A 23,888-nucleotide genomic window follows, 5' to 3' on the forward strand; every position below is an offset into this window, starting at 1 on the left:
GTGGGAACTAAGTTATTTCAAAAAGCTCCTTGCATCCTTTTGTTACCACATTTGCCACAAAGAAATGATGTTCCACTACCACTGCATCCTCCAGGCAGCCAAACAGCACTGCAATACCTTTTGCCCAAAATCTAGGCAAACTCAGATCCTTGTTACACCACAAGAAATAAAGGAGTGGTACACACATTTTTAGTCGATAAAGCAACAAAACATCATGATGCATTACCCATGTTTTCACATTTTTATTTTAGAAAGTGAACATATCCATTAAAAAAGAAAAAGCATGGAGTTAAAAAAAGTAAACATAAACTAATGACAAATTTGCAATAACATAAAATAATTTTACCTAGTGAGTCCCAACAATCATTAAATATACTTCCACCATGGAGAAGTTTTACTTCATTATATTACCAGTCTCTTGATTAGGTACACAAGACAACACTTTCCAGTAATTACCTAGTCATTAGAAGATCAACTTCAGGAATCACTGAATAATAAAATACAAGGACAAATATTTTCATACCACCTGGGAGGCAATCTAATATACATATGTCAACAGGTACATCTTTGTGAGGTATTACAGTACATGGGAACCATTCCCTTTCTAATGAATAAATTCTCCTGTCAGCAGCTCCACCAGCAAGTCAGCCACAGACTCTGTTGCCAGCTTCCAAACCCCAACAATTTCCCTCAGAGATTTTCTTTCTGAAACAGATTACACAAGTCAGGATGAATGAAGAGGCAAGTCAAGAAAACAGATACTAAAAATGGGGAGGCTGAAAAGAAAGAGTCATCCACTCTTCCAGACAAGCACTAGATTTTCAAATCAGAAGCTTCAGCTTCTCAAGAACATTTGATACCTCCCCTAGCTTGAGCTTTGCCATGTGTGGTGAAGTGGAAGCATGGGGCAAGATAATTCCAGAAGTAAATGAAGTAATTTCCAAAATAAGGAAATCATCTCTCATATTTAACCAAAGTAGACTACAAAGATCTGAAGACACAGCACCTCCAATGTAACCCATTAGTAGTATTAAACAGACTGAGAAGGGGAAATACTGAAGGGAGTTTTGCCCATGCAATCTTCAAGATGAGTATATTTGTCCTAGACCTAAACCACAAGAGAATCTCCTCCTAGCACTCTTGCATTGCCATATCCGAAGAAATACCTCACCCCACTTCCAAAAAACCTGAGCTTTTACACATCTGGTCCACAATTGTCCTTTCCAGGACAGCCAACAAATAAAATGCCAGAGACGTTCCACCCCGAGCCTGCAGCCTTTTGCACTATAGTCCGGAACAGCCCTCTCAGTCCCTTGGGCCTGGTTTAACCAGAACTCAGCAGCAGAGGACCCCAGCTACAGGCGGGCTCTTAAGATCCTGGCAGGATTTCCTGCGTGAAGGTTGTTGCTAAGACAGACAGACTGGGTTCGAAGATGATAACTCCTAAGAGTTAGCCCATCGTTCAAATTATTTGGGAAGGAACTAAGAAGAAAAAAATATTTTTAGGAATATTCAAGTTCTAGGCAAAGGAACTTACCTGCTTTTTCATATTTGCTATACAACTGGTTTTTCACTGTCTTGTTTTTCTTCAGAGTCTTCATCAGATCCTGAAAAGGAAGAAAGGGAAGACAAGCTATTAGGGCAGTTGAAAGAAGAAGAAAAAAAGAAAAAGCAAGCAGCAGACCACCACTGGTAATGGCTTATCACAAGGCAATTCAAAGCAACTAGTTCCCATAAAAGTATTTACTTTTATTTTTGGATTTCTTATATTTTTGGATGTTTCACACTGAAGGGGTTTTTTTACCAGTTATCAAACCCAAAAGCAGCACCGGGATCATTCTTGAAATACCTCCCCGGTCAACAGATTCAGTTAGCAGAAACTTCAAGTTTTCACTGCAACACACTCAGGACAATCAACTCCACATCTGCTCACTGACAAGCAGCTTTTCCCACTTGCTACATCCTGCCCTTCGGAAAACAACTTCAGAAGACACTTTCAAAGCAGCCAGAAATACTGCTTTACAAATTAATAATTTCTAGTGTTCTGGCAAGAAACAGATCGTCTCACTCTAAGCCAGAAACCAAACAGGTCCCTCCCTCTGCCTCTCCCTGCCCAGTTCTCCTGTCCCCTGCCTGCTCTCAGCTCTCTGCTGCGACAAAGCCCTGGAAGGCCCCAAAAAGAAAGCTGAGCTGGTCACGGCGCTACATGCCCAGAGAGGGCTCCTGCTGGAGGCACTGCTCTGCAGGAAGGTGGTGTGATGGATCAGTTGGTTCAGGGAGAGCAAGAAGACACCAAGGAAGCAGGGTGAGCAGTGTGACCTGCCGTTTGGAGACCCAATCCAAGCCGCAGATGTCTCTGCCCACAGCGGAGGTGGGCAGTCAGTCCTTGTCGGGGGAATCAGCCCAGGCATTTCACCAGACATGTCTCGGGCAGTTTAAATGAGACTCCCACAAGGAAAACAAAAGGTGAGTAAAGAATTGTGTTTGATAAAAAGCCTGGGAGACTTACTTGGGCTTTTGCCATCAATTTAAAGCTGAACTATGGACCAACATTCCCTCTCACAAACAAGTAATAAACATATAGACAAAGGTGTTAAGTGCTTTTTTTGGCCAAACCACTCTGAAGTCCTTTGCTTTCTTAGAATAGCATACCTTTCATTTTGAAGCTCAAATTGTACAGAAATGGTAGAAATTTACTCTTTCCAGGCTGATTTTCCAGAATGATTACCTGGCAACTGAGTCTACTGTTGAAGAGGAAAGGTCAACCCATATAAATAAGTGGATGGAAAAGGGTATGGCCAGGGACATGTGCATCTTCAAGGAAGACATAAAAAGACAAATATGCTGAAAATTCCAACAGAACCTGTTTCAAATGTCACGTCCCAACAGCAAAGACTTGGTTTTAGACATGTTGCCATGTCAGCAAAGGGGTTTATTCCGCTCTGCATGATCATGGGGAATATTTTTCCAATCAATATGTAAGGCAAATTGACCAAAACCTGCTCTCTTAGAACAATCCATAGTTTGTCTTATCTGAAAGAAATGCGTAATTTTGAAGAAAATATTTTTGTGAGCTATTTTTACTGCACATCATGTGACAGTTTCAGAATACTTTGTGAATACCAGTGCGTGTGTTTTAGATCAAATATATTCATTTGACAGTTTCTTTTGCTTCTCATACCCATAAAGGGTGCCTAAACAAATTTACATGGCAGTTAGGGCAGACGAGGAGAAGGCACGTGAGCTGTTACTGAAACCCAGGTGACCAGCAGCCATTCGATAAGCCGGAAGCAGTGGCACAGTCACAGACCTGCAGTCACCACAGGCATGCCGAGGCAGGCTAGCTCACTGCACGTGCAGCACTGACCCAGCCAAACTGCCAAGGAAAACATGTTAGCTCCACTCACACCTCCTCTCACGCTGTGTATTATATCGCTAAAAAAATCCCAGGCTGAATCCATTACAATACTTCCAACCATCCTCAAGACAGACTCACAGCTTTAACTAAAATACATTTACACTTTGAATCCTTAGTTATACTCGACGTTCTCTTAATGCTTTGTCAACCCTAGATGGAGCTCTAAGTCATTCGTTATGCCCAGATGCTCAGCAACCAGCCAGCCATTAAACTGGAAAACATCAGCAACATGTTTAATTCTATAATGCGAGATAGGCAAATGTATTTGTAGCAATTAGCAGACATTAATATTTTAAATATATTGCATAATACAGCACAGCTTTACAGAAGAGATTTACATTTTAGCATAAAAAGACTGACAGGATTTGAGGGCTCACCCTGTGTCCTCAGCTAACTCAAATCCACTCAACCCATAAATTACTCATTTCCTTGAAATGCCCTCAAACACATTCTTAAATCCTGCAGTATTTGCACTTATTTTTTGGCTTACTCAGCTCATACCTCAACTAGAATGAAGCATATGATACGCAGAGTTAAGATGTAATTAACACTTGCCCTCAGTTTAATATACACACAGAGCTCGCATTTTCCTACAGAGAGGGCTTTTTCTTTTTGTTATGAGAAAGGAAAAGAGCCTCTGATTTAAACTGCAGTTTGCTTTAGAGCAGTTTCGGGTTCACTGCTCATCCTAAAATACTGTAAAGCTCCAAGTTTAGGCTCGATTAAATAGCACATTGCTGCATGAACACTATTGCTAGCAGATAGGAGATCACAGAATATCTCAAGGTGGAAGGGACCCATAAGGATCATCAATGGCAGAAACAAACAATAAGCGCCTCCTTTCAGTTGCAGTACCATTTTCTTTCAGACTTATCTTGGTTTTAACACCTTTGGGGCATGTCAGAGGCTCCATTAAAGATGCGTATTGTAATTCATCTGATAGGTAGTAACTAAACTGAATTACTGATTAAAAAAGAATCTTTCATTTTAGGATTGTAAATTACATTTTTAATTTAAAAAGGCAAATATGTTTTCTTCCCTTCACCCTTTCCCTCTGAAGGGGGTGAAATATGCAGGAGTTTAGTGTCAATACAAAAAAATCATCCACTATGCAAACATAACTACCTGCTACAGATTCAGGAGGAGAATAGAACTGCCCATCAGAGAGGACTCCTGGGTGAAGAAGAGCTGCTCGTTCAGAAGCATCCTGTGCTATCAAAAATCCTAAAACCAAAAAAACAAATCCTCAATGCTATCACGTAGCACCTTAAAGATCAAGTATTAATGAAGAATCTTAAAGACTGATGTATTAGCGTTCCTAACAAGTTACTGCTGTAAATATTTCAGGGAAAAAAAAGTAAACTTAATTTAACATTTATGTCTTCTACGTAACTTCAGGCAGCTAAGAAGACACACCAGCAAAACAGAGGCACTACGCATGAATTAAGGAATCCTTCCTTCTATGATGTGCAATTGCATGATTAGGATGCCATATGTAAATTCATCAATATTCACTGGCTAACTAAAACTCTGAAATGTATCTTTAATGATCAGTGAGCTGCCACACATAACCAAGTAAATTATTTTCTTACTTTGCCACTATAAGACTCCTTGCTAATGGTTTGCTTTCACCTATCTGTCTCAACACATCTAGTTACTCCAACCTTCAACTCCTTTTGGCTCAATTTCATCTAAAAATCAGGAAAATGATTTGGAAATGACATGGGGCTATTCTGGTGTGTTTAATACAGGACAAAAAACAGAAGGGGTTGGGAGAGAAGCTAATTCATCTCATCCTTACTGCCATCAAGAGATCTTCTGATAATAACAGTGCAAACATGGCATTTTAGGTCAACATACAGTTATTGAACCTCCATCCTTTACTCTCTGCTGAGAGTACTCTCTACTCTCTACTGATGGGAAAAAAAAACCCCAACCTTGATGTCTTACTGAATCGGGAGAGCTATCTGAGGTAGCTGGCAATTATTAAAAAAAAAAAAAAATCTCTCTCCAACTCGAACTACTATTTCTACATACCAATTATCTTATTAAGCAGTTTGAAGTCTCCAAAGGAGACATCTATTTTACTTATATTTCCACCCTGTCCAAAAGAGGAAGGACACTTAATGAGTCACGAGATACTAGCAGACACATAATGGTTGGATTTTAGCTTCAAATCCTGCTCACGGGAGGGAACTTTTACAGCTGGAAATCTTCACAGTGGTAAGACAGTTTTGCACTTTTTTCTTCCTTTATTTAAAAAAAAAAATTAAAGACAAAACACCTCCAAATTATGAGTGTTGTTGCATTAGGCAGAAAATTGCTGTGTTGGGGTTTTTTTGTTTCGATTTTTTTTTTTTTTAAAGCGAAACAGCAAGATGGGAAAAAGTCAGCTTCCACTCCCACTGGAGATAGGAGAGTAAAATACCTGATTGAAAAGCAAAAACTATTCAAATCTGCTTCTATTATTATCTGACTCAAGATCTAAGGGCAAATAATGCACTATATAAGTACTACCACACAACACAATCCAAATGTGCCCATCATTTGTCTTAATTGCTTAAAATCAGCATTTTCCAGTGAAACCCCATCTTTTTTGGAAATATGCAGAGTTCAACTAAAGAGCATTGACTTCTACATAAATACCATCTATTTCAAGTTCAGTAGGAATGAAGTAAAAGAAAGTGTGATTGAATCCCACAGGGATTTATCAATAATATCTCAATTTTATAAATACAATCATCAAGTATTTACATGTGTATGTATCAAATACTTTGTCTACCAATATTCAGTATAAAAAAATGCAAAAGTCTCTGGTCTCATTCTGTCTGTGCATGAAGCAGACTCTCCGCGATACTTCTTTGCTTTCCCTACTCCACTGTAAAAGAAGAGGTTAGTGACATTGAGTTACTTATTGTGTCCACTCTTCCTAAAAGAGGAACCAGACACTTATTCTATGCATTACCCAGAAAATAAAATTTTACAAGCCCAAGTCAGTTAAATTTTCATGTCTTAAGCATACAAAACTATGTATGTTCTGAGTGCTTGACAAATTGCTGATTTGCCACATGTAACTTTTAAGTTTGCCTCCCTAAATTAAAACTCCACTTCTTTGAAAGCATATGTTCCTTTCCAGAAAAAGAAAAATTCTGCCATATGATTTAATTTTTTCCCACAGCTCTTCAAATTTTGAGAAGCTGAAAGAAGCATTCTTCTGCCAGATAACGTGGGATCGAATGTTGCCAACTGCAGTGATTGAAGGGAAATATCAAAAGCTTACTGTTTTCTTCTTCAGCTTCCTGCGGTAACACTTTAAAGTCCAAGAACCAAGTTTCAATCCAGGCAAGTATGAAGGATATGATGGGTAGCACGTAGCCAAAAGCACCCTGTGAGAACAGCTTCAAGGAAACAAAAATCACACAACATTACAGAAATTACCCTGAAGAATCTTGCTTTCAAGAAAACAACAAAGTAAAACAAACGTTTGATTAGAATATATACCTGTGAAATAATTACTTTTGCTAATAAAAAGGCACTGGTCACTGCTGTTGTAAACTGAAAGAGACAGGGTAAGAACAGTTAAGACTAATAAATGGATTTACTTTCTCATTTCTGCCATTATCTATCAGTTGCAACCACCAACAACATCACAGATTAATAAAACATAACAAGTATGATACAATTAACTTAAAGTGTTATTTAAAAAACCTCCTTAATAAAGATAACTCCAGATGTTGATTTCCCAACAGCAGATAAGTTTAGATGCTACACAGATGCCGAGTTATACAAATTGTGATTTTACTGTATAATGAAGATGCAGTATTTTATTCACCAAGTCCCTTAAAAAAAATAATCTACCTACGTATTTGGGAAAAAGCAAACAGCAATTGCTCCAAATGCTTTTCACTATCATCCAAATCAAAAGATCCATTTCAAATAACAAAGTATCTTTGCAGGTGTAAATCTGAATTAATATTTTAATTCACGTACTGATAATTGTGAAAAGTGAATAATTTTGAAGAGTTAATACTCCCTGTATTCCCTGACATATTTAAAAAATGTCAGGCTGCATAAAAAGTCTGAAAAAAACAAAAAAAAAGCAGTGGACAAGTGCTGTCCACTTAAGCAAGGCTTCTCACTCTGTTAGTGCATTTGGGTCCAGCAATTCTTTAAATAATAGCAGAACCTAACTGGCTTCTGGTAAGCACAGGTAGGATTTTAAGATTAATGGCTTCTGCAAAACCTTCAGTGAAGCTTTATATATCTAATTACTTACTACCGTGATGGGTTCACTCTCACCACCTCACAAACAACTGCATCAAGTTGGAGGATGTCACTGGAAGAAATACACTAAAGCTGCACAACTAAGAGGAAGGGATTTTGAGAGGCGTGCACTTAAATACCATCAGAGCAGCAGTTACTATGACGTGTTTGTGCTATGCTAATAACACAATTTAAAAAAAAAAGTCATGGCATGTAATCTGAGACTACTAATCGAACTGCATGCTACTCACTTGAAGAAAGTTATACACGAACACATTCTATGTGCACCCACCACAGGGTAAGGGAAAAAAAAGTCTAAGATTTACCACACGCTAAGCCAGCAATATTGCCTATTGTAATTACAGTCTATAGTATTGACTGGTGGAAGTACGAGTTTCTCATCCACACAGTACAGCTGCATTAAAGATATTTGCTCCAATCCACTGTGGTTGCCTACAGTTCTCAAGAACCTCCTTTCTAAGAAGGGATGCTTATTCAACATTTTGTATTGGAGCAGGAAGCAACACAGGTGCTTGTGCCCAGTGGGTGGCACCTAAAACTCTAAAAAGCTAAGAAGTTCATGGACAGCTGGGTCTCTGGTACAGTAATGCCAATTGTTCTTTTTGAATACAGTTCACTATTTCAAATGCAAATATATTTCAAACATTAATTAACAAGTCAGAGGTAACAAGCAGTTATGACTAGCCATCCATACAGGATTCAAAATGAGTCTTCAATTTGTATTAACGTGTTACCTAATAAGGACCACAACCGCTGTGCTATTAAATTCTTGTCTTTAGGCTGCAAATCTTCCAGAACAGAAGTTTTTACTCTGTTACTGCACAGCGAGTTTTCATATATAGCATCAAGATGATTCTTAACATACAAGCGTTAAGAGGCATCTAAAATTTTGTCTCTTTGATCCATTCTAGTTAAAACTCCATTATGCTTGGCTACTACTCACAGCTATTGCCCACCAATGGCGCAGTCTGCACATTGCATATGCAAGTATTAACACCTTAAATCGAAAGACTGCCAGTAGCTATAGAGAAAGGAAAAAAATATTTGTTGGTTAATTCAGAACACAGAAGAACCACAAGATTCTCAGCTCACTGAAAATACTAACTGCTTACAAAACAACTTACAACAGGACAATCTAAGCTCTGTTATTGAGAAACAAATTTGCATGTGTGCTTATAAAACAGAAAGAGAACATAATTTCCCATTTGTAAAGCAAATGGCACCACTCACATGCCTACATAGGCTCAAATATGCAAGCATGTGCAATTCCACAAATAAGTTAGAAACATAAGAAAGCTACACAAAGTACGTTCATGATGATTTTACCTGACTAAGCAGTTAAATTAGATGCAGTTAATCTAGCAAATACCTTGAGCATCACTGCATCTCACTGAACTTAGTGGTGTGCTACTGCACGAGAGTATCATTAAGAACTGTAAAGACTTCACAAATGCAATCAGAAAGTGGGAAGAATTTTTAAAAGCAATTTTCCACTTACTAAATTTTTAGTAATTATTGAAATATTAACATTGCAACAATCAATTATTCTTTATGGAGATGCCTGCAATAGCAAGCTGCTGCAAATATTCTGCAGTAAATACAGGTAAGTTATGGTATTTCTAGGCCAGAAAATTAAATCAATAGCAGAAAGACGAGATTTCTGATGCAAGGACCCTAACCCTCAATTTCCCTGTTTATTCTTTGATATTAGACTGCCTGCAATTTGTTTTAAAACATGTGTTCAGGACCTCAAAAATATGAGACAAATGCTTAAAAATAAACAGAAATCAAGGACAGACATGGCCAGAGGTGTAATGAACCCATTTCATCTTATGCAAATATACATGTTGCTGTGATGTGTAGCAGTAACAGAAGAAATCCTGCATAAGGCCACAAAACATTTTGCAGAATTCAATGACCTAGTCTTTTCCCAGGGAATAAGTCTATTATTTTGCATGACATGTTTTTAACCCTTGGTTCAACTACAGGGCAAAATACTTTCCAGAGCATCAACATTTACAGGCAACATTTTTTGCTTTATGCAGTAAGGTATATCATGGAGAGAAACGTGCCAGCAAAATAATGAGAGAAAGGGAGAAGTAGCAGAATTTGCTAGCTTAAGAAAATTGTGTATCCAGTACCTCATTTCATTTGACACAGCAAATGGCCCAATGCAGAAGCAAGGATGGGTTTTTACACCAGTTTCAAAGAGAGGTTGTGGATACAGTCATCAGTATAAAATGACTGATACCAAACCAACTCATCTCTGCCAGGCAAGCAAGATCTGGCAGAACTAATAATCTTGCAAAAACATGGAGCCCTTTAGAATAACCATAAAGAAACAGCTTTTACTTTCAAATCAGTAATTCGGTCCATGCAGTGTAAAATGCAGGGCAACTACAGAGCTACAGTGTTGCTAAAAGACAGGGAGATTTCCTAATTCAGTAGAGTTCCTCCCACTAGCCCAAGGTGCTTATACAGAGCAAAGGAGAATTATATTTTGTCATCTATTTTACTACAATGTTAAAAAAATCTGTTTGAGTTAAACCACAGAAATCTGAAAAAAACCTGACCTATACAGGCCAACCTGGGAACAAGTCTTTCCTCACTGCAGCTGACTTATTTCTGTGGAAGGACAAAAATGTTGGTTTAAACAAAATGATTTTACAGCTGGAGGACTATTGTTCTTGTCCTCTTAATGAATTATCTTTGTTACATCAGTCTCACGTTCTTGATGGAGGTTGGTTTTTTTTTTCATCTGCTTTTTCACGCCCCCCAAAGTAGAAGATGCAATTAATGTGGCTAAGCATCTCTACCCACAGGCTCCATGAGCCTGCTCCCAAAGCAGGACTGGGCAACCCCTAGACAGGTGAAACTTGGCACAAATCCTTCTGGTTTAAATTATCAAGATCAACCCTTTCACAGGACTCAAACTAGGGAACATCTGTGGAAGGAGGAATGTGGGAAAACAATACGTTTGCTGCTTTTTTCTTTTTTCTTTTTTTTCTTTTTTTAAAGAACACTTACAAATATATCAAAATATGAAGAAGAGTAGTCATATTGTAGGACTTCTTTCTCTAAGGTAGTCTCAATGCCTCCTTTTACCTACGAAGAAACAACAAGCACAGCTTTAGAACAGAAGGTACTGAAGCCAAAATACACACAATTCTGAAGGGTGAAATTAATAATTCCCCACTGGTGTACAAGAAGATCATTAAACTAAGCACAGAGGATATATATGCTAATAATGTCAATTTCAAAATCAATGTCCTTATTTTTCATGATTATACACAATTTTCAAAGTGAAAACATTTAGGATTACCACCTGGCCTATGCAAGCTACATTTCAGACTGTCCCAAAATAAAAGCAAACAAGTTGAGAGAAGAAGAAATGTTTAAATGTAAGGTTTGTTACACAAATTCACAGAGCAATTTATGTCTCATAAGGAGGATCAAAACAGCTGATAAAAAAGCCACCCTGAAACTAGCTCTAGTTAGTCACATTAGCAAATAGGAAACAAAACAGTAACTGAATTCATACTCCAGATTTCTTCCTTATCAGCATACGTACTATTTGGTTAAAGAGAGCTGAGCAAAAAAATCCACCGTAAAAGACACAGAAGCTGCAAGTATTAGATCATTCTCCCACAAATAACTAACGCCCAAGTTTAAGTCTTTCATCTGCTTGAGGGGATTCAAAATTGTATCTTTCTTTGCCACTGTGTTTCTTTCCAGTGGAAGGACTCCTGTTCAAACAGTGTCACTTTCCTGTTCAGACTGGGTTAGTAAGAAAATCATTGATGTATTAGGACAGAGAGTGAGAGGAATATATATCTTAGTTGGGAGCGAAAAACCTTTATGTCCATATCTTCGTTTGTAATACTAAATTCAGTAATTAAGCACTACATGAAATACTTGTGTAAAGCACTGGAAAACACCACCAACAGAAGGCTTTAATACCGAGTTTGATTACTGTCATCCTTTCAAAGAAAGGAGGTACCAAAGCACACCAACAACATATGCTCACCATCTCACAGCAATGCAGTCTAGACACTTGCACACTTCCCAACTACACTGCTGGACAGTGTTTTCCTGAGACTATTCACGCCAACTCCAAATTTCTTCTATTTCTTCTTCTCTCCCTCCCCTCTATGGCTACCTGACAAAGGACTTTCTAAACATAGCTTCTCCTTGGTTGCTCTAATGCATCAGGTGTGATCATCTGTTTCCGGCATAAACAAGGAAGATCAACTTGGCCCCTCTCCAAGCTGTTCACTGGCTGCAGGAGCACCATGTTAACTTAAGGATGGACAGAGAACCACAGCAGCCTTGATTTAGGGTTTGCTGAAACTGCCATAGAGCTCCTCCCTGAAGCATTTAAAAAAATAAATTACATCTAAGCACACTTGATAACAGCAACAAAGGGAAAACAATACTTACAGGAACTGTGGCAGCAATTCTGAAGTCCCACTATTTATGTACCAGTGACAGACTGTCCTAATGCAGTGCTATTTGACTTCCCAATGAACAAAACTTAATTTAAAAAACAGATCAAAAAAACCTAATCACGTGTCAGATCCCATATATCAAATGATGGCTTCTAATATTATGAATTCTGAAGACAAAGAAATGGTTTTCATTCTTGCTGACACTTGGTGGTATAGGACTCCATAATATGTTCTCCTTAAAACAAAGCTTTTCACAAAGAAAACTGCTAGGATCTTGAGGTCCGTTAATGATGCAGCATTCAAAATGAGACATGAGTTAGTAGCATTTTCTATACAGAATCTTAAATATTCTGAGAGAAGCAGTATGAAAATCTGTGCTCTGAATCCTCAACAAGAGATATAAACCCAGACTCTGCACCTCTTAGTTGAACAAGCTGTTGAGAAACCGGCCTAAAAAAGGAAACGCGTCAGAATACTATGCTGCTTTTCCGAGCCAAGCTAACTTCATGCACTGGATACAAGCCTTTCAAACTAGACAGATGACGGAAGTCTAGTCCCAGAACGACAACATTCAGGCAAGTAAAGTCTGCTTTCTCAAATTAAATTAGAAAGTGTATTTTTCACTGTGTCAATGCTACTTGAACAGGCAGCTCCTGAAACTTCATAACGTCAGATCAATAACCAAGGTTATTTATCTTGTAAAGGAATGCTGACAGAAAATGTTTACTCAAGATCTTGTCTAGGAAAGGGATTCCTCCCATTTTTCCTGTGTGTCCTTTCTTAAATGCATACTTCAGATTATAGCTTAAAACTCAGCTCAAGAACTAGGATGCTACTTATGAAATAATAACAAATCAGCTATCCTTTTGCTTTCTGGAAATTTCAGGACAACTGCCTTGTTTTCCAAATTACAAGTGTTGGAGTTAAAAGGTGGCAACTGTAGTAGTTTATGTGGCTTAAATGCACCCTGCCATACACAATGTATGACCAAGTTTGTCTCAAACTAAGTTTGTCTCAGAAAATACATGACAGCAAAAGAAAGGTTTTGGTCATTGAAGTCTTTCCAGGGACTAACACCTCAGTGAAATATCACTGACTTTGAGTTACTCAGAAGGCAAACTCTCAAATCCTGTTCAAATTCACACTTCTTGCCAAATTCAAAGATGTACAGTAACATTTTTGTTTACTCACTGCCTGAAAAGTTCACTGGATTTCCAATGGTTTCTTCAGCATGGTTCACAGACTACAGAAACATCAAACGGTTTAATGATAAGAAGATAATAAATCATGTATCCTAATGAGTAAAAGTAGATGCAGTTGATACTATGCTCATGAAAGCTTGAAAGTAAGAAGCTACTTTAATTTAAATAGATACAAATAGCATATAATTTGGGATAGGAAAGAGCAACTTATTAACGATTCCTGAAGTGAATAAATAAAAGTCAAAGGGTACTGAAGAAACAACTCACATTTAATTCTATTATCCAGAGCAAGGTTATGAATAAGAGATCAAATGTAACAAACAAACAGAAAGTCCTTCTGACATCTGATATGCCTTTCTTCTCTCTGCCTTCATATGACTCAATCCTTGCCATCAGCTGCGCTGGGTTGATGGAGTGGACATCCCGCAAGGAAGGACAGGACTCCACACTGCTACTGTGAGCATTTTCTGCATCACCTGGCACTCGATTCATCCTGGGTTTGCTTAGAGTGGTGGTCTTCCAGTTTCACCATCACTAGAAGGCTGATCCATATAGGAAGAATTTCTAAACAAACAAACAAAACCAAAACACATTAGTCACCAAAACCCCAGAATTCCAGTAGGTATTTTCATCTTACCGTGTCAGTTCTCTTTCTGCTAAACTGACAAGAGAATTTGCAAGTAGGCTCTAAAAATCATTTCTAAAATAAGATATTTCTAGGCTCGCTTCATCTCTCAGAGGATTTGTGAAACAAGAGAATTAATGTTCAGTTAGACCAGTGGGAATAAGGGAGCACCATCTAGATTTAGAAGGCTTCATTCTCCATGTTGTTAGAGTGAGATCATTAAATGGGAATTAATAAAAGGCACGATGCTGTGCATCTTTTAAGGTTTCCAATTCGCATTTAAATGCTCTCAATAGGAAAACAACTTAAGGAAGTTCCACACACAATTCCTGAAAAATGGTGGTTAGCTACCAGCACATCCAGAAGTGACACAACCAAAAGATTAAAAGTCCATTAAAAGCCCCGGATACTGTGGTAATCATTCTATAGAGCAAATACACTGCTATTTGCTCTATAGATAAATTCAGCTATGACAACTTACATGGCCAGACAGGGTGTCTCCGAAAAGCCTGTATGCAACCCAGTGGTTAACGGGCAATGAAATTACCTTAAGTCTCCCCTGACTACAAGGCTTTCAAAAAAAATATTTCAGATTAAATTTCTTATAAAACTGAAGCAGTTTGATGTATGATTCACTATATTACTCCATGAGAACCTTTTTCCAATTAGAGTTTCTGGAAGAAATTGACTAAGAAGGTCATAAAAGTTTCAAGGAAATGCAGAGAAAATTTAATTTTCTGCAAAATACTTAGAAGATTAAGCTATACATCCTGCAATACAAATCACATCAGACAAGCTACTGTAATGCTGGGGGAATAGCTTTTTGAAATTCAAGAACAAAATTTTGTCTCTTCCTGTGTCAGCTGTCTTTCAGTTAACAGCAAAACAGAAAGATAAGCCTTTCCCACTCTTCTATTCCAACAGTGTTTCAACTCCAAGTCTGCAAGAATAGTCAGCCAAAGCCCAACAGGAAAAGCAGACAGGGGATCCGTAACACACTGCTAGGCAAACATGAGGATACAAGGACACGGGGGAAAAGGAAAGGTGGGGCAGGGAGTTGCCAGTACACCCACATCACAGCCGAGGAAGAGGCAGGCCAGCCAGAGATGGCCAGCGTCTACATCAGGTCACATGTAACAGCCTTCAGGTAGTTCAAAGTCCGCTTTTCTTGGGCTATGTCATGAGAACGGTAGCAGACCTGCACTGAGACAGAAACTACCTTGCCAGCTGAGTCTCGGCCTGCAGGGAACAAGGTATCAGAGGCAAACCAAGACGGCATCAATCACCATCTCATTCTGAGATGCAGGTGTGAGCCAAACCAAGCACAAAGCCAGGAACAAGCACAGGCAGGCTACTGCCATCCTGCTCCTGCCCATGGCCTTCCAAAGCCAAGCCAAGGTATATGTCTTTTAGATCTCAGTTGTAAGCCAAGGAACCAGGAAAGCTGACAGCGCTTTTGCTGGGCCTAATCTCCTTTAAAGAGGTGTTAGCAGAGAACACAGGACCAGAGAAATTAAGTGGCAATATGAGACTGAGCTAATCAGTTTCATCATTAACCGGAATAAAGACAGAAATTGTACTGCACTTGTGCCTGTTTCAAGATCTTTACAAGTAGATTTACAACTGAGCACCTTCACTACTTCTTATTCTCACTGTTTTGTTTACTCAGCTTTGGGTGAGAGGTGTCAGGATTCATGCAGTGACTTTTCCCAGTAAGTACTAGTCTCTCAACTCTGTAACACGTGCTCCCTCCCTTCCTCTCAGTCATGCGCAAATTAGAATTCATAAACACCATTAGGCAAGTGGACAAACTCTGAAGTTAAACAGAACTTGCATCAGGTTTCTACTTTAAAAAAAAACTAACAAAACCCACACCTGTACAGTTATAGTACTGAAAGGAATAGGAAGCTTCACAGTAGGAACATGAATGCAGACTTACTCCACATTAAGAACACCAGTGAACCCGCTTCTCTCCAACTATCCCATGTTGATATACATTTTCAGTCAGAAACTGTTTTGCAATTATTTCTATACCTGTTTCAAATACCAGCCACTAAACATTATGCATCACATTTATCTGTTAGTTTGATAATATCCATGTTATCTAAAATGCCTGTCTACTCAAAGTGTATCATTTAACTATTCACTATGTACAGACATATTTCAGTACAGTACACAGTAAAATTGAGCAGAAACATGTTTAACTCATAACATCCTCTAATAAAGGCTTGTCCATACCCAAGGATTCATGTTGCTTTTTTGAGGAAAAGAACATTTTGAAAAGTAAGTAAAAGTTCTGAAGAACTGTCACTTACTCTGTCCTCCCTTCCAGCAACAAAAATAGGACTAATTGCCATTAATTTAATTAGTACCACCAGACTCACAATTCTATAGGACAGAATAGTTCGGTTCAGTTGGAAGGGACCCACAAGGATCATCTAGTCCAACTGCCTGACCGCTTCAGGGCTGACCAAAAAGTTAAAGCACGGTATTAAGGGCATTGTCCAAATGTCTCTAAAACACTGACAGGCCTGGGGCATTGACCACGTCTCCAGGAAACCTTGACAGAAAAATACCTCAAACGAGGTATTTTTTTTGAACACAACAGGGCTACAAGTAATCAGTAATTTCTTAAAAGATCTCAAGGTGAAGCCCACATGTCTCTGCACACCAGAGAAACTGATTGTGCTGGGCCTGCCACAGGACTCTCACACACCTCTACACAGAGCCAACATTTTGCCCTCTGCCCACAAATGCCGTTAAACAAAACAGCTAGAGCAAAGGAGGCAAATCCCAGATGAAAGGAGAGGTACTAATTTTGCAGTACCGTTTAGGTTTGTGTTGTTACTACACATCCTAGCCCTAAGTAGCTGCAGGCTGCCAGATGCCAACAGCAAAGGAGATCAGAGACAATGCTATATTCCTAATTAGTAAAACCATTTTTATTCAGCTGAATCTCCATCCCATCAAATAAAATGTGTCTTTATTCGCTGATCATTCTCTTACAGGTGAACTTTCTCAGGACAGTAAGTTCATCAGTCTGCATCAGTAACATTTGACCCTAAGACTTTCTTAAATCACTGACAATAAATAACACAGCTTCTAAGAAGGGCTGAACTCTGAATAACTACTCTCAACTGGCATACACCTTTGAAAGATGCTCCTTCTGTTGTGGGCTTGAAGAGGGGCTCTTGCCTAAAGTTTGATGCTTTTTCCAACCGTATCGAGCTAATGAAAGATACTGCGTCCTCCTACAAACCTTGTCCTGTCAAAGGGATGGAGTTTCTTTACTTGTGTGTACACTTAGCACTGCAGATTTCCAAAGAAAGATGATGGTTGATGCCAGCACAGGATCTGCCCTGGACTTTTTTCAAACATGCTTGCTTATACACAGGGCAGACTATGAGCAACAGGCAGTGTCCCTTATCATGGGAGAAAGCTTATCCAAACTGATGACATTTTTCCCTGTTTTCTGCCAGCTGAGACATCCCAGACTGGAAATCCCACTCAGGAATCTATAACGTTTCTGTTCTGTGTAGGTGAGAATGGGAGAAAAACACCAATGAAAGACCAAGTGAAAAAAAGAACTGAGAAGAAAAAAAGTTTTCGTGAGCTGCTGAATTTGGACATTGAGAGCGCCTAAGTCCCTTCCATTTAATTTCCACCTTGTGCGAGCTCACGCTGCCAGAATGATATTGACCTTGGGATTACTTGTTCCAACAGCCTCACTCCTACAGATGTGGATGAAAAGGACAGATGGTCCCCGTGAGAAACTTTAGGAGAAATAATCAGAGGGAGAAGTCCAGAATGAAGCAAGGCAGGACACGTTCCCTTGCACCTGCTGCTTTTCCCATCACACCAGCCACCCAAGCTGGACTTGCAAAACGGGCAGTCGCAAAAACGAAGCCACAGGAGCAAAGTGCTATCGCGCTTCAAAGATTGGGGCTAATATTGTCTCTATTAGAACAGCACTCGCGTGATGTCAGACATGTCGCTCCCTAACGAAATCTCCCTCTCTGGAGGATCTTTTAAGAGCAGAAGGAAATGTTGGATATCGCCTCCACGGCGAGTCGTGTCCCAGCCAGCCAAAAGCACCAGGCAAGGGCAGCCAAGCACAATACATCTTTAAAGCTCCCTCCTTTATTTCTACAGCAGCTGCCTGAAACACGGCTGTCAAAGGGCTTCAGAGGAGGGCGACATATGTGGCATGTGTTTGGTCAGGTGTCTGAGGCGCTGCAATGAACTTTGGGTCACCCGAACCCGAGGGTGTGAGCAGAATCATTGCACTCGAGTGCTGTAAACAGCCCACACTTTGTCCTGAAAATCCCGACAGCAAAGTGCCCTGCTGTGCCACAGGCCTTCCTAGGAAAACATTTGGGGTGAGATATAAACCCCAGATCAGGCCATCAGTGGCCATACTTAAAGAAGAAAACCCAAGAAATTGTTAAAGAAGGGAAAAAGCCAAGTAACACCTGCACTTCCAAAAGAATTTCCATCCACACTGGCTGAAAGATGTGATCTTTTTTTTTTTTTTTGGTTGTGGCAGTCAGTGCAATTATCTAGGAATTTGATACTTCCAGCCTGGATTGTTGCTAGGTACAGCACTATATGGGAATGCAATTACTACAGCTAAAGCTAATTATTTTAGGATGTGCTATAGTTCAGCAATCATTTGCCTTGTGGGGCCCTTTGCAAAGAGGAAAGCATGGTTTTAAGATGCACTGGCTACCAGTTCGTTTTCAAGTATAACTCAAAACATCGGTTTTGGCTTATAAATGCCATACAATCTGAGATCCTTGCTACTGACGGACTGTCTTTTGCCACAAAGCCCTCTGGCCAGGAGGCACTCCTGGCAAGGGATTTGTCTCTAGCCTTGCTCTGCCTGCTGATCCATCAGATCCACGTTCGGACACATGCGAGGGCCTGTCTCATCACACCGAGCTGGCATCAAAATGCTGAGACTCTTTAACTGAACAGACATAGCCTGGCAGCTTTCTGTACTCACTGCACCAGTTTTGCACATAGATTAATCACAAAGCATGTGCTAGAAGATTGTTTTCCATACTTTCTTCCATTAATTAAAAAAAATAGAAGATCCTTTGTATCTGAAGAACATAATCAGTAATTTCATCACACCAACATCCTCAGGTGGATTCAGGGGGTGTATAAAAAGCAAAATCTTCAGTCCTTCTCGGCAGCTGTCTTACAGGTGTGTCTTAAGGGACTCTTAAAGAGAGGCAGTTGCCTTCTAGTGTTGGATGGCCACCCGACCAGACACCTCCTTACCCATATCAGCATTACCAGCAACAACCTTCCTCTTCACTAAATGCCTGCAGAATTCATTTTAAAAGCCAGCAGGAGTAAAGCATACCCCCACAGACAGCAGTGCCACGAACTGCGTCACACTGACCCACCAGTGTTTCCTGTAGCTTTTCCAGGGTCTGCGCTGATTTGGCACTTTCTCCCATGAACCTTCCAAAATGGAAGCTCAGTTATTGCCAGCTGTGGTTATTTTCTTCCCTGGGAGGCAGACATCTGTTTTGAAAGTGACTGGACTGACACCACCAGCTTCATGTTCAGAGCCCACCCCGTGGAGGGCTGGATCTGCAGGTCCTGACTGCATGGAGCAGGACGCCACCAGGCCACTGATGGGTGAAAGCCCTTAACACATCTCTCAGGCTCCACCCTTCACGCTTTTCTGTAATCAAATGTATGAAACAGTGAGGTTCATGGTCAGGTCTTTTCAATTTAGATTGCAGAAAACCATCAAGATATGTAGGCTTTCCGCCTTCTCTAAAAGATATATTCACTGGGCACATCTCACTCTGGATTTCATGGCATCCATGAACCCAAAAAAGCTGTATCTCACAGTAGAATTCTACGGTCCCCCTACTCCCTACCAGCAGAAGCTCTGACAGAAGAGGTATCTCCTACATCAATAAGCCCTGTGTGAAGAACTGCAGGGTGGAAGTAGGTAACACAATGTTAGGTGGGGAGCACCATGAGTTTCTGCTCCAGTTCGGAAACATCAGAGCAGGCAAATGTTCCTGGAGGCACCAGTAGGTCACCGGGTGACTATGAGCCACAGATCTGATAGAAGCAAATGCATTCTTGTGTGTCAGGCAAGGTACTTCCACAGGAATATTTTCACAAGCCCTCTGCAAAGCCCTGGTGAGCACTCACCTGTACCACTATGGGCATTTCTCATTACTTGGGTTCAGGAAAGACAAATTCTGTCTAGAATGTAAGCAAACAAAGACTAAGCAGTTGATTAGGGGCATGGAGGACCTACAGAAGATGACAAGAACAAGAAGGAGCAAGACAAAGGCTGAGAAAGATATCAAGGATGAAGGCCGAAGGAGGAAAAGAGCTGTTGAAGTGTAAGGAAAAATATGATAAAGAAGAAAAAACAATTCAGGACTTCGTTCCAAGAAGCAGACCTCACCATAAACTGCATAGAAACAAATGCCCCTTGGAATGGTGAGGAAGTCATGCATGGTCTCTACGTCCCCGCAAAGTTCATGCAGAGGGAACTAAACCATTTCTTCCACCTCTGGCATCACAATCAAGTAAATGTATATGGTACAAACGCCCTTTTTTTACCTGAATGTACAGATGAGTTTTGGCACAAACATACAAAATTACAATAATACGACCTTCCTTACTCTTTTGGTACTCGAATACAAAATCCTAAAGGAAAAAATAATTTGCCAGGGTCTTCGATGAGGTAGAGAAATAACTCTCAGAAAGGGGGAAGTCACAAATGAGCTGTGGAAGTTTTACCCTGTGGCTGAAGCGTGTTTTCTTATTCCATATCAACACGGCCAACTGCACAGCTTGGTTTCAGTGGGAAAAGGGGATGTGATGACAGCAGCAGCAATGGGCTAATTTTGCCATGTAGACAAGTCATGGTTTGCCTGGCTGTGCTTTGGGCATCCCAAAGTTCGAGGTCTGCAAATGACCAACCTTTCCACCACACCTGTGTCACTTCCACTCACTTGTCTTTCAAAGCCTGTTTTATTTCCATGATGGTGTGTTGGCACTGTCTGTCCCAGCCTATGGCTCTGGTTGCACTGTGGCTTTCCTCCCGGCTGCAGCTGTCGAAACCATCCCCTGTTATCCCCCAGAAAAGGATTTGTGTCCCTGGTCCTCCTTGCTGCGCGGCCTCATGGCCCTTAGCTCTGTGGCAGAGAGGGGACAGCTAATAGGGGAGGGTCTCTGGGCTGCAGGGCTGGTTTCTGCCATGGCCTGAGAGAACAGTAACAGCCCTGGGTTTGTCCTTGGAGCCGAGTGGCAGAGGATGCGTCAGTGACACCCAGCAGCTGGGCGCAGATCGTGGCCACCAAGGGCAGGGACAGCCCCCGGGCCTCCTGGGCACAGCGACTGCCTCGGGGCCAGCACCCCAAAGGCTTCCTCTGAAGGGTGCTGGGCGGAGGGCGGTGGGTGGGGCTGCACATGGGGGGCCCTGTCAGTCACCCCCATGTCACAATGCCACCCCCGGCAACGCAACAGTCACAGTGCCCTGAGGCAGTGTCCCACTGCCAGAGCTGCCCCGGGGGCAGCCCGAAGACATCCAAGAGGAGATCCTTGAGGGGAGGGTGGGATTACTGGGTGGGGGCTGAGGGAGGAAGACCAGCGGCTGAAGGAGGCACCTGGAGGTTCTCTGCTGCAAGGCCAGCACCTGGCAGGGACATCTTCAAATCTCATCCAATGGATGGAAATCCTGCTTCAAGCCTTCAGGGAACAGACACAAACCCCTCAGGAGATGAGAAGAACCACCAACCGCTGGAGGTACCTGAGGCTCTCAGGCCTTTTCATCTGGGTAGCCGTGGCCAGCCCAAGGGAACGCCTTCTTGAGGAGCACTGCAGAGCTCGCTGGCCTCATCCCCTGCAGAGCCAGGGGCAGCAGCCGTAAGAAATGGGATGCAGGGATGTTGCCAGGGGTCACAGTGCTTTGGAGCAGCCGCTAGACAGGCACAGGAAGGATTCTTGCCCCCAAGGTCAATCAGGCCAGGGGCCTTTGGCCACTCTCGGAAGCCCCTGAGATGGCTCCAGGGTGAGGGAGAACAGGGCTCGGGCATCTCCTGGGAGGCGTGACCAGCCTGTGGGACGAGGAGGCAGGTCTTGCTCACCTGCTCAGGGAATAGCCGATCGCCAGCACTGGGGTCAGGAAGGAATTTTCACCCGGGGCACATTGGCACTGGTCCCCGGGGGTTTTTTGCCTTCCTCTGCAGCACTGAGCATGACCACTTGCCAGGGCTCCTCCAGTCCCTTTTGGCCGGGTTACTGCCTGCTGCTCGAGCACCACGAAGATGGCCTCTCATGCCCTGCAGCTGGGGGGAGGAAGGCTTTTTTTTCCCCCACAGTGGGCTAGCGAGTGTCCCTGGGGGTTTTTTGCCTTCCTCTGCAGCGCTGAGCACGGACCCTGGCCAGGGCTCCTTTGGGCCATGCTGGCCAGGTGCCTGCTGCTCCTGCTCCACGAAGGTGGCCCTCGTGCCCAGCGTCCGGGGGGAGGAAGCTCTCTAGACTCCCAGGGTGGGCCCCAAGGGTGCCCCCCGGGGGTTGCTGCTTGTCCTCTGTAGCACTGAGCACAGCCCCTTGTCAGGGCTCCTCTGAGCCCTTTCGCTCGGTTCTTGCCTGCGGCTCTTGCCCCTCCAAGGCCCCCCTCGTGCCCTGGCTCTCCCTGGCTCTCTTGCCCATCGCAAGCTTGCAGCAGGAGCGACTCTGCTCTTCCCTTGGCTCCATTTCCCTGGGGTTCTTGCTCGTGCACAGCAGCCTGTGCTTGCAAGGGCTCCAGGCTTGCTGCCCCATCCGGAGCTGCCCCTTTCAGGCTCTCCCACATGCGATACAAGCACCGGGCAGGCACGAGAGTGCTTCTCATGCATCACTGGCCAGGAAGCACAGCAGAGCAAGTTTGGGAAGGTAAAAAGTGTGCCTGTCATCGACACGTGTCATACTTCCGAAAATATCACAGCACCTCTTCTTCTTTCAAGTGTGATTGGCACTGATCCTTATTCTCGCTCTTCGGGAAACAGCGACTGCTTGGCCTGTATTCATGCTGCCATATTGAGTTTCTGCATCCTAAGCAATACAGGACATTGGTTAGAGTCCTTTCTTCTCAAAGGCTAAAAGAGAAAAAAAATTACTAACTAAAGAGAAAAAATAATTATAAACTAGGAGGTGTGAGAGTGTTTGGGCTTTGTTTTCAATGCCAAAATATAAATTCATAGAAAGAAATTCATTACCAAAGAAAGTCACATTCTTAAAGCTTTTGAGTTTATTCTAGAAGGAGTCTTCTTTGTGCATCAGCCAGTTATCTGCTTTCCTGTTTCTGGCAAAGGTTAATATCTTATAGTTCATTTTTGCTTTTTCAATATCAGTTACAGATTTTCAGGATTGTTGTATCATCTGTGGGTTGACCCTGTGTCTGCCTCTGCCTCGAAGGAGGCTGGGTTCAGCTGGCACCCTTTCTTTCGGCTCCAGGCAGTCCCATTGTTTGGGTTATTCTATATGGCAGCTTCAGGAAGGATGTGTGGTCAAAATAAAGTATGTCCTATGAAAGAATGAAGTTTACAGACCGGCATGTTCATTCCCTGCTGCGCCTGGGTGAAGGACGTTCACCAGGAAGACGCGCAGCCCGTAATTCATGATATTGCAAGAAACTCTATGGGCAAAGTGGCCCGGAGAGGTGGAGTTCATAGCAACCGTGCTGGATACTAACTGTGCCATTAACTCCTTGTCACAAGAGACGTGTGAGTGAGCCAGAACCCGGCATTCCCCATGCAGTCTCAATAGCACACGGCTCTCCACAAGATGTAGGGGATTTGTGACTTTCTGTAGCTCTCTGGCTTTCCCCTGCCAGACTTCAAGTGATGTTTTTTCAAGCTAAACTGAGGATTGCATCAGCCTGC

At 41.8% G+C, this 23,888-nt stretch overlaps 1 protein-coding gene across 9 annotated transcripts in view; it reads right to left on the bottom strand.

The window, feature by feature from the left end:
• Positions 1–218: 218 nt before the first annotated feature.
• STARD3NL (STARD3 N-terminal like) overlaps positions 219–23,888 on the bottom strand; it is a 34,846-nt gene continuing 11,176 nt past the window's right edge. For 2 of the 9 annotated variants that reach the window (XM_074858318.1, XM_074858336.1), the window contains 8 exons: positions 13,620–13,916; positions 10,730–10,807; positions 8,646–8,723; positions 6,920–6,973; positions 6,699–6,816; positions 4,544–4,642; positions 1,538–1,607; positions 219–705 (listed from right to left, as the gene is read on the bottom strand). In XM_074858318.1, the coding sequence (XP_074714419.1) occupies positions 1,555–1,607; positions 4,544–4,642; positions 6,699–6,816; positions 6,920–6,973; positions 8,646–8,723; positions 10,730–10,807; positions 13,620–13,844 (705 nt within the window). In that variant the 5' untranslated portion in view covers positions 13,845–13,916 and the 3' untranslated portion in view covers positions 219–705; positions 1,538–1,554. Of the gene's footprint in view, positions 706–1,537; positions 1,608–4,543; positions 4,643–6,698; positions 6,817–6,919; positions 6,974–8,645; positions 8,724–10,729; positions 10,808–13,619; positions 13,917–19,391; positions 19,413–21,629; positions 22,147–22,934; positions 23,103–23,888 lie in introns of those variants that run through there. The other 7 variants (XM_074858326.1, XM_074858344.1, XM_074858353.1 and 4 more) reach the window with 7 other exon arrangements.

The sequence above is a fragment of the Strix uralensis genome, chromosome 1, assembly GCF_047716275.1.
Source record: "Strix uralensis isolate ZFMK-TIS-50842 chromosome 1, bStrUra1, whole genome shotgun sequence".
Classification (NCBI taxonomy): domain Eukaryota; kingdom Metazoa; phylum Chordata; class Aves; order Strigiformes; family Strigidae; genus Strix; species Strix uralensis.